This window comes from Coffea arabica, chromosome 3c (assembly GCF_036785885.1).
Source record: "Coffea arabica cultivar ET-39 chromosome 3c, Coffea Arabica ET-39 HiFi, whole genome shotgun sequence".
NCBI classification, from domain to species: domain Eukaryota; kingdom Viridiplantae; phylum Streptophyta; class Magnoliopsida; order Gentianales; family Rubiaceae; genus Coffea; species Coffea arabica.
In genome coordinates, this window is record NC_092314.1 from 1,602,466 (window position 1) to 1,612,960 (window position 10,495).

The following is a 10,495-nucleotide window of genomic DNA, read 5'->3' on the forward strand; positions in this document are numbered from 1 at the left end:
GTTAATTACTTCATTTTTATGCAGATTAAGAATTGCAAGTTAATATAGTTCATGTAATCATTTTTAGCTAGTACTTTCCTCGTGCACCCTTCAATTAATGCTAGTTTTAGTTCGTAATATATTTATAAAATTACTTCTACTAGAATAATTGATTAATGGAGTAATAAATTTACTGATATATAAAGATGCACATTAAATATGAACACAGTAATAAAGTGATAAACTAGATACTGTTTTAAAAGGAAAAATACCGGTTTTCATCCCCAAACTTTGGACACAAGACACATTCGTCGCTCATCCTTCGGGCACGATACATCTGGTGTCTGAATTAAGAATTTTAGACCAAATGTCATCCTCAAACGGCAATTTACCCACCATTTAACGAAACTGGTCACATGAGATTCACGTACTGTTAAGTGAAAGCTTCTGTGCGAAAGAACCCAGGTGGAAAAGGACGTTGTCTCCACTTTCCTTGTCCAAAACCGAATCTGAACTCACACTCTCTCTACAAGTTCACTTTCCACTTTTCCTTGCCTTTCACTTTCCCTTTTCCTTTCACTTCAACGACTTCCTCTGCAAATTTCCAAGCCTACGCTCAAGCTCTATCTGAAAATTTCGCTGAGAGCAAATCCCCTCTTCTAAATCAAATTTTGCCAAGAAATAAAGTAGAAACTTGCATAAGGCAACACCCAGCATTGTGGTTGTATTTCTCTAAAATGAGATCTAGAAATCTTGAGTCGTCATCGTTATCGTCATCATCATTAAACAGCAACACCCGGCTGTGTGGTTGCGAATTGCGGCAAAAAATGGCAACATATTGGCGGGATGATAATCCAGGGAGACGATTTTATGGTTGCTCAAGATGGCCAGTAAGAAATTTTTTAGTTTTGTTACTATTTCAACTCAAATTGAATTGTGACTGTGTTTTGCTGATGTTTATAAATGGGATTATCTTTATAGAGACCTGACAGGTGTAAATATTTTGAATGGCATGATGAACCAATTTGTACAAGAGGAAGGATTATTATATCGGGTTTGCTGAGAAGGGTAAATCGGATGGAAGAAACAATTGCAAAAAGCCGTAGAAGGGAAAAAATTTTGATTGTGGTCATCATACTGTTGGCTATGCTGCTGATTATATCTGTCACTGTAAAAAGGACTGGACATGCAATGGAGCGAAAATTAGTGCTAAGTTTGGAGTGAGCTATTCCATTGAAGCTGTTAAATCTAGTTCATTTCAGTGTTTGTACAACTTTGATTGGATTAGCAGCAGCAGTAGTAGTATTGATTGGTTGTTGCAAATGGTAGCATGTTTTAACTTAATTTACCGAGTGAGAATATAGGATTAGGTCTTGATCCTTTGTATCTTTCTTGTTTATGTGGAATATTGAGTTTCTATATACCTCTTTTGTTTATGTAGCATTAGTTTGGTAATTTGGTTGTTCTTTTTTTTGTTTAGACTACAAATAATCTGTCAATAAGATTGGTTTGAAGATAAAGAAATGTACCAATCACCTGAATATGGACAAGACAAATTTTTACACCAGACAATTTCCATTAATAAAGAACCAAAACCATGTGTTCACATCGTAGCACTAATTCTGAGGACAACAAACAAAAAAGTGACCACACCAAAATATGATGTCTGCTTCAAAAAAAGGACCATTCCTATTGTCAACCTCAGTCCATAATCTACATCAAAACAAAAAAACCATCTAAGGCTCTACTATCAATATTTATAGTACTTTGTTTTTCCCCTTCATTCTTGAAGAACCAACAACTCGTTTGGTAGCAGCAGCAGCAGCAACTTCCCTGTGGACAGATTTGGTCTTGACAAGCATCTGTACATGCTCTTTCTCTTTTGTTCCATGTACTAGTTGACTGTATTTAACTTGAGCTCTTTTTAGACCGAAAACTTCATACAAGTCATGAGAAGTTGGGGCTGAACTTGTAACAGCAATATCTTCTAAATGGTTAGTCTCCTGAAAGGTTAAATGTATTAAAGAACATAAAAGACCTTCTTTACATATGGAAAACAACTAGATAAATAAATTACAAAGAAAAAATCTGTATTGGCACCACCAGAAATGGTATGTGGATAACAAATAAGTGACTAGATCATATAGAAAGAACTTAAGACTCTAAAAGGAAACCCCTCAATGAAGGCAGATGCAATGAACAGAAATTACTCTAATATATAATGAACATCAACAGAAATTGCTCTAATATATAATGAACGGTTGGCCATATGTGGACAAAAACAAATTCCCTGTTACTTTTCACTAGATAGTGCCTGTCTCAACATCAACTTGCAATGATAAACTTTGCTGCTGTGGTGAGCATGTACAACACTCACAGTTGAAGTTGCTAGTTTTGTTACATCATGCATTGATCCATCTTGAACTCTGCTTTTTACATGTAGACTTTTCTGCAAAGTAAGAAAAACAACTCAAAGTAATTTAATTTTTATAGCCTATTGAATAGAGGGAGATAAAATAAAACTTTAACATCAAAACAATTGTATACAAGATTTACTGCTAGCTTGGCAAACTTATTATTTGGATTCTTGTCGAATATTTGGGAAGTACATGTAATCAGAATCTCAGTGCAATTAACTTTATCGTAGTCTCCACTGTTAACTTCATCAGAACTTGTATTGTAGGCAGTTTCTTTACTTTTTATACCGGATCTTGAGGCATTGTTTTCATCATTTTTAAGCTTACAAGATCTCACGTTGTGGCCTTGTTGCAGACAGTATTTGCATCTTATTACCTGCCCCACTCTACTCATTTTCTTGGCCTTTTTTTCCTTTGCTTGCTGTTCCTTATCAGCAGTCATTCTCCTTTGTTTTTTTGGTCTTCCAGCTGTTTTATCATATAAAGGGGTTTTGGACAATCAACATCAGTCTTCTCCCAATTTTCTTCCCCATTCATTGGACAAATAGCTCCTTCATAGCTCTTTAGGTATGTCTCAACTATATACCAGCTGGATACATATAACATGAGATCCTTTTTAGCTAACCAAAGTGCAGCAATTGCATGGGGACAAGGAATTCCTGTCAGCTCTCATCTCCTACATGAATAAGTTTGCTCTTTAATGTTCACAGCATAATGATCACCATATGGATAGGAAACTTTATACAAATCATCGTTTGACTTGAAAGGAAAACATTGTGTTGCCTTATCCATTCTCTTTTGTACTCTCTCAATGATTCTAGGACAATACATATACTCTTTCCATTTTTGTCTTGCAATGTCTCTATTCTGCTGCATTCGTTGCATCATATACAATCTTAATAATTCGATCATTTCAATGATTGGCTTCTCTCTTGCATCCAAAATCTTGCCATTGAAACATTCACAAATATTATTCAATAGCATATCACATTTCGAATGGATGCTAAAGTAAGCTCTACTCCATTGAGATAGTGGTTTATCATCAAATCACTTGGCAGCATCCAAGTCAATTACTGCCATTTCTTCCATTTTCCTAACAAATTCTGCTGGTGTAGTTGCCTTTGCAGCAGCCCACAATGCTCTCCTTAGAGCTTCCCCTTTGAACCCAACAGTAAAAAAGTTGCTGTGTAAGTACTTTACACAAAACTTATGAGCTGTATTTGGAAAAACATGAATACAGGCCTGAACTAGTCCCTTTTGCTTGTCACTCATGATTGTCCATTTATAATCTCTTTCAATTTTCAAATCTTCTTTGAGTAACTTAAAGAACCATGTCCAGGATTCCTTGTTTTCACCCTCAACTACAGCATATGCAATAGGAAAAATGCCATTATTACCATCTAATCCAATAGCAATCAATAGAATACCCCCTGCTATTCCTTTCAAAAATGTACCATCTACCCCAATCAAAGTCCTACACCCAACCAAAAATCCTTGTTTCACTCCATGAAAACACATGTAAAGTCTTTGGAATCTTTGTTGCCCTTTTGAAATGCCATCTACAGTATTTAATATGATAGAACTACCAGGATTATATTTCTGAATTTCATGCATGTAAGCTCCTAACTTGCTATATTGGTCACTTTAACTACCATGAATAATGTCCAAAACCTTTTTTCTAGTCCTATATGTTTGTTTTTTTTGTGAAGGAGCATTTGTTTTCCTTCATCGCTGTTTTTCTAAAATGCTTCACATTTACCTTAGGATTGGATCTAAACTCCTCACAATACTTTCTACCAACCCAACCAGAATTTACAAGTAAATTTTGATATGTAAAGTCACATTTGTGAATGTCCTCAAATGTCCTAATTTGCACACTTCCTTCTCCACCAAAATTTCTAGCATAAATATGCTAATTGCAGCCTTCACTTTTACATTTTGCCTTCAATCTAACCAAATCCTGCTTCACAAATTTACAAGGCCTCCCCTGTCTTACACTGTAGTTTGTAATAGCTAGCTTGTACTCTTTGATGGTACTAAAAAACATCTTTAATTTCAATTTTGGATTATCCATGTCCTTGGGATTGAACACAACACACCTATTACTACCATTTTCATCATCAGACCCATGCAAACTCTCAAAATCTGATTCAGAGACAGGGGCTACATCATTATCTTCAGACTGAATCAAATTAGCTTCAACCTGTCCTTGTTTTGCCAAATTAGTTTTCAATTCCGTATAGTGTGAGACACCAAACCATTCAGCATTTGTATCTATGTTATCTTTGAAATCAGCATCATCTTCTTCACTTTGATTATAATCAAAATCTACTGCTGAGAAGAAAGACTCATTGGCTGAATCAGAATCACTGTTATCTTTTCCTCTCTCTTCATGATCATGTTTACCATATTTACCACTAGCAAGACCTTCTTCATTCTTATCAACCTTATAAGCATCATTGCCAAGTTGGTGAACCAAAATTTCATGAAATGAGATTTCAAGGTACAAGATAACTTCCCTAATTGAACCAGCAGTCCTTAGAATATATTCATGCAATTCTCTACTATTGTCTATCCTTTTAAAGCTATTATTCTCCCAACCATAGTACACTTTGTGACCAAACACACCAACATCCTCAGTTAATCTATCCATTTCAAAAATATTCAAGCCTATACTCTCAACATAATCAAGGACACATACATCTCCACCTTATAATGCGGTTGGGGAGTGTAAAATATCAACCCTCCACAGTGACATTTTAGTGTAATCAGTGAGCTACTTTTTTCTGATAGTTAAACAAAAAGAATATATCAAATACTGAATAAGCAACCAAACCATTATTTTTATATTTTAACAATATTGGATAAACTTATTATTATAAGCTTAACAATAATTTGAGGACGGCAAAGTGCAATAATTTGGGGACCATAGATTTATAATTCAAACACATATGTTCTAACCATTACAAAAATTAATCTTTTCAAACAATGTCGACTAAACATTAATAAGATTTACACCTGTAAAATAGACATCAAGGACCCTATGTATCATATTAAAAAAAAAAGTTCAAACTTTGTAGCTGGACCTAGCATTAACAATAATATATCACAATGAACCAACTATGTAGCTACTGGGCAAAGGATAACCGTACTCGAGTATCACTTCATTTGGAATAAACACTGGATCCATGAGATTTGTTTTTACTTTCGACCGTCTTCTTTCTTCAATGAAATGCTCCTCGAGTACTGGTGTAGAACATGTTCATGGGTAAACAGGATAATTCCATTTCGTTAAGAATAATGTTTTATACCAACCATATAGCCCTTTTATGTAAAGCTGATGTGATATGAATATGAGCTCAACTTTTCCTACCAAGATTGCTTAAAAGGTTATGTGACAAGCTGCTGCTAGTATTTTCAGCTAAAAAAAACAATAATAATATATCACAAACACGCATGTGAAGGACCACATCTACATAGCTTGCCACTAAAAGGTCAACATTTTCATTATTAATACTTTAATCAACAAATTATTAAACCTTGGACAACTTACCATAATTTGGTGAGGCACAATCGTTCAACTCCTTCTTTCGCACCGACATATTTTTCCGCTTTGTTACTTAGTGGATGCCAGCAGGTCAGCTTCTTCTTCTTCGATCTTCAATAATTTTTTGGAATACGCTTTTGAAAGTGTAAAAATTGAAAGGCAAAGGAAAGGGGAAAATGGTTTTACACAAATATAAGCGAGCTTGTAGAGAGAGAGAGTTCAGATTTGGAAAGGAAAAGGGAAAGTGGAGACAACGTCTTTTTCCACCTGGGTTCTTTCGGACAGAAACTTTCACTTAACGGTACGTGAATCTCATGTGACCGGTTTCGTTAAATGGTGGATAAATTGCCGTTTGTGAATGACATTTGGTCTAAAATTCTTAATTCAGACATCAGATGTGTCATGCCCGAAAGATGAGGGACGAAATGTGTTTTGTGTCCAAAGTTTGGGGACGAAAACCTGTATTTTTCCGTTTTAAAAGGTAAATAATCTTATAATTTGGGACAAATACAAAAGAAAAGCGTGCATGAGAGAAGAGCACCTTTTTTGAACATGCTAGCCAGACCATGAATTGGTAATATTAACTTTGCTTCTAAAAACTGATTACAAACATAAAATAAGCATTTGATCAAATTGACGTCCAAAATCGCCAATCTAGCTTAAACGGGACTAAGAGTCTGATCTCTTTGTGTTACCTAGCTACTATGTCTTGATTTAGAAACAATTTGGAAGCTCAATTTTTATTGCATAATAAGGACTTGACTACGAGCTTTGGAAGCTCAATTTTTATTGCATAATAAGGACTTGACTACTAGCACTGACCAACAGGTGAAGTATATATGAAGTTATAGGCCTAAGTGTAATTTCTTGGGTTTAGATATGGAAACCACCCCTTCTAGCACCCTTGGCTGGCTGAGTTGAACCTTTTTTTAGATAAGTTAGAATAAGAGTAGGAGCACTGCAGATCGTTGAATTTAGGTATTGATCGAAAAAGAAAGAAAGAAAGAAAGAAATTAAGGACGAAAGAAAACTACCACAACTTGGCTTCTTCCTTGGATAGTTTAGAGCAAAAGAAAATTTCAAATCAAGAAATCCAAATACTTTTAAGACTAATTACCTCCTGACAAATTGGCTTTCACGTACTAGGTTGAATTGATTATTGCACGAGCAGCTTGCTGGGAGGGATGGTCCCAAAGCGATGAGTTAATTAATGGGTTAGAGGCAGCAGAAGTCGTGGTTTGCCAAACTCATCGAACTTGTGAAACACCTTTTTCTACCTAGGGGCCGACACTTGCGTAAAGAATGACGCCCCTAATCACAAGAAATTATGGTGGGCGCTGGAAGGGCAGCTGGGCTTCACTTAAAGAACAGCATCAATTCACCCTCTAGTGTGTGAAAAAAAAGAGGAAGGAATCTGCTGCATGGGACACAGGGAACCAAATAAATTCTCTTCACTTTGGGGATACCATAATATATACAGTTGTATTCTTGGCTTTGGCCTTATCAAAACATATATTTGAGGTCCATGCACCGAATTCCAGAGTTCTATCATCTTGTGCACTTGCTTCTACGTACATACTTCAAAATCACCAGCACTGGCGGTACGATTCTTCCATTATAATACTACTATTTCTTTGGGCTGATTTAACCGAAAGCGTCTTTTAGGAGAGGATTACAAATGTCTCTAAAAGTGGATATTCTTGCTCAAAGAAAATTCAAAAAAAAAAAAAAAGAAGAAGAAGAAAAGAAAACGGCCATTGCAAGCCAATAGGACGCAGCAGATAGCGGATGGAGTACATCTTTTCGCAGCATGGAAATGAAGAAATTACAAGGGATGCTAGCTAGCTGTTTCTGCAATGCCAACGGGAAAGACTTGGGAAATGACAACAAATTCTTTTGTTTTTTTTTTTAATTTTCTGACTAAAAGTTTTTTTAAACGCATTGTTTGGTAATTAGAGGAGAAAGGATGGAGATGTGATTATTATGCACAGCGAGGAAGAACTAATGATGTTTTAATGGTGTGGAAGTTGAATCTAACCAAAACGCGTTGAGAAGTACTCCAAAATATATATATACTATTACACTCCTAATAATTCGTTACACTTTCCTCTAACAATGCATTACTTGCCTAATGATCATGAAAAGAGGAGGAATGCCTTAATGCTGCTATTCCTTCAAGTTACAAAGTGTTAAGAAAAGGAGCGACTCCTCTCATACCTCTGCTGCCTACTGGAATTTAAACTCTAGAGATGCATTACTCGTAGCCAACTCACCTGAAGCAATTTAGTTAGTTTTTCATATAGAGTAAAAGTAAGATAGAACAAATTGAATTGGAAATGTTCACTAAAATTGTGAGAGATAGAGTAATTCAAACGCACGAGAAGCCAATTCTTGATACTAATGAAATAGCAGAATCATTATATTACATGATGTACAGGAACATCAATGGCAAACAACCTTGTACGCATTACATAAGCATTAATGTGCTAGCACCAAGCTCATGCAGTGGCAACTTCCCAGCACACACTAGTATGATACATAGACTCATGACTGGTTAAAAGCAAGCTAAAGCCAAGTGACTGCAAACACACAAAAAAAAAAAAAAAAAAACATCAGACAGAAGCAATCAAGGGACATGACGTGGACCTAAAGGCTAAAGTTCAACTTCAACCTAGTGATTACCGCCTTATTGCATGTCCCTAACTTCAAACTCATCACGATTCTTGACCACAATATCATACATATGCATGGACTTGAACTTTCTAAAGTCCTTAGGAAGAGAGATGAGGTCAATAGATGATCTCTTATGGAACTGAAGGAGGTCAGGATCATCATAGTATCTCTCCCATCCCAGAGATAGCAGCTTGCTCTCGAGGACAGAATACGATGTTATGACTTCTTTACTTGCCAGATGGACGAGCACTTTGCGACGAGAACTAGAACCTTGATACTCACCAGGATTCTCCACCAGACGGACAACACCGTTGCTGAAAACCCACACCCCCGACATTTTTAAAGTAGATATATGTTGTTCGGGAGAGTTATGCGTAAATGCTCAAGAAAGAGGTGGCTAGCTTGGATATGAACTCAAGAAAGAGGTTAGCGGGGTTTATATAGAGGTTGCTGGATGGCATGATACGCTACGCTAACTTGATAGTATTATGGTGGTGATATCACATGGATTAAGGGTTCCATCGCTTGATTACTGAAGTATCTTGGAAAGTTCACTTCAATATATAGTCATAACACTGTAAATTAAGAATATCTTTTAGTGACTTTAACCAATTTTGCTTTTAAAACTAATGGTGATTATATATGATTCAACTACACATGACTCGAAATGAATAAATATTTGTCTTTTTTCATATGTGTCATCTCAAGTACGCTTTCTTTGTATGCCTTTATAGTAGTAACTTATCGATCTCAAGATGGATATTTGATAGAATTAGCCTTTGAAAGAGCAGAAACTAGATAAAATTTGAGAGGAAATTGAAAAACAGGCATGAAGTTGATAAATTAGTTAGCTCTTCTTAGGGAAATGTTTGTTTTTTATTGATAAATTAGTTAGTTAAAATTGAAAAGATAGTGTGCTGCACATGTGACACTTTTGTCAATTTTAGGTTAGAAAAGGCTCATACCCTGTTTTTGTCACCGTGAACAAAACATGGAGCTAGCAGCCTTCGACTGCAAAATGGTGGCTAACTTCAATATTCAATTCATGCATGGTGGAAGATGAGTCAATAGTTAGTTCTCAGAAGACTTTTTAGGCTAGATGTTGGTAATTCATTGATTAAACAAAAAATTTCCAACAGACACTCGGCCTTCAAATGTCAAACTACACAAGTTTAAACTTGCAATGGGACTTAAAAGACGCTGAAAGTCTCTGAAATTATTGAGCAAGTTTATGTTCTTCTTTGAACTTAAAAGACGCGGATTTGATTTTAAAATGTTCTAAGATTTGTCTATTAGAGCTTATACGCAACTGCGAACCACTCTTGCAAAAACATGAGACAGAAATTAACAATAATTATCCTCTTAATGATGATGGTGCACTATAAATGAAAATCGGATAATGTAGAAATGGTGCTGTATGTGTAATGAAGATTATTCTTGACATTAAATGTGGATGAGAAAACATTCACGCAACGCAATGACTGACCTATGCATGGCCTTAAATGACAAAACTTGGCTGTCATAATCAAACTCATTAAAGACAAATGAAGATCTCTCATGCCCCATTCTTTGTGGATAGGGTGCATGGGAATAAAAAAGCTTCTTGCTCTGCTCGATCCCACCATTTCAGCATTGCATGAGTTCAAGTCATCTTTATGCCCAAAAGATAGCTACGTAAGGAGTCTGAGAGAGATAGGGAAAGGAGAAGAGCATGTCATAGTAGCCCATTCAAATGAGGAATGGGATTGTAGCCTTTAAGGCTGACAAGAATAGGAAAGATCTTCCAACACTTTCTTGATCTCATAGGAGCAGTACTCATCTTTTCTTTTTGCTAGCATTAGACACGTGGTGATAAGCCTCTTATCTACTCCCTCCAATA

The 10,495-nt window shown here is 35.9% G+C and overlaps 1 protein-coding gene and 1 long non-coding RNA gene across 2 annotated transcripts; one reads left to right on the top strand and one right to left on the bottom strand.

The window, feature by feature from the left end:
• The first annotated feature begins 462 nt into the window (after positions 1 to 462).
• On the top strand, positions 463 to 1,182 carry LOC113735331 (uncharacterized). The gene is made up of 2 exons (XR_011841825.1): positions 463 to 869; positions 961 to 1,182. It is a non-coding gene; the product is annotated as an uncharacterized lncRNA (long non-coding RNA).
• Positions 1,183 to 8,307: 7,125 nt separating this feature from the next.
• Positions 8,308 to 9,125, bottom strand: LOC113734241 (flowering-promoting factor 1-like). The gene has a single exon (XM_027260664.2). It carries the CDS (start codon positions 8,951 to 8,953, stop codon positions 8,630 to 8,632), a length of 324 nt encoding a protein of 107 aa, XP_027116465.2. The 5' UTR covers positions 8,954 to 9,125; the 3' UTR covers positions 8,308 to 8,629.
• Positions 9,126 to 10,495: the final 1,370 nt, after the last annotated feature.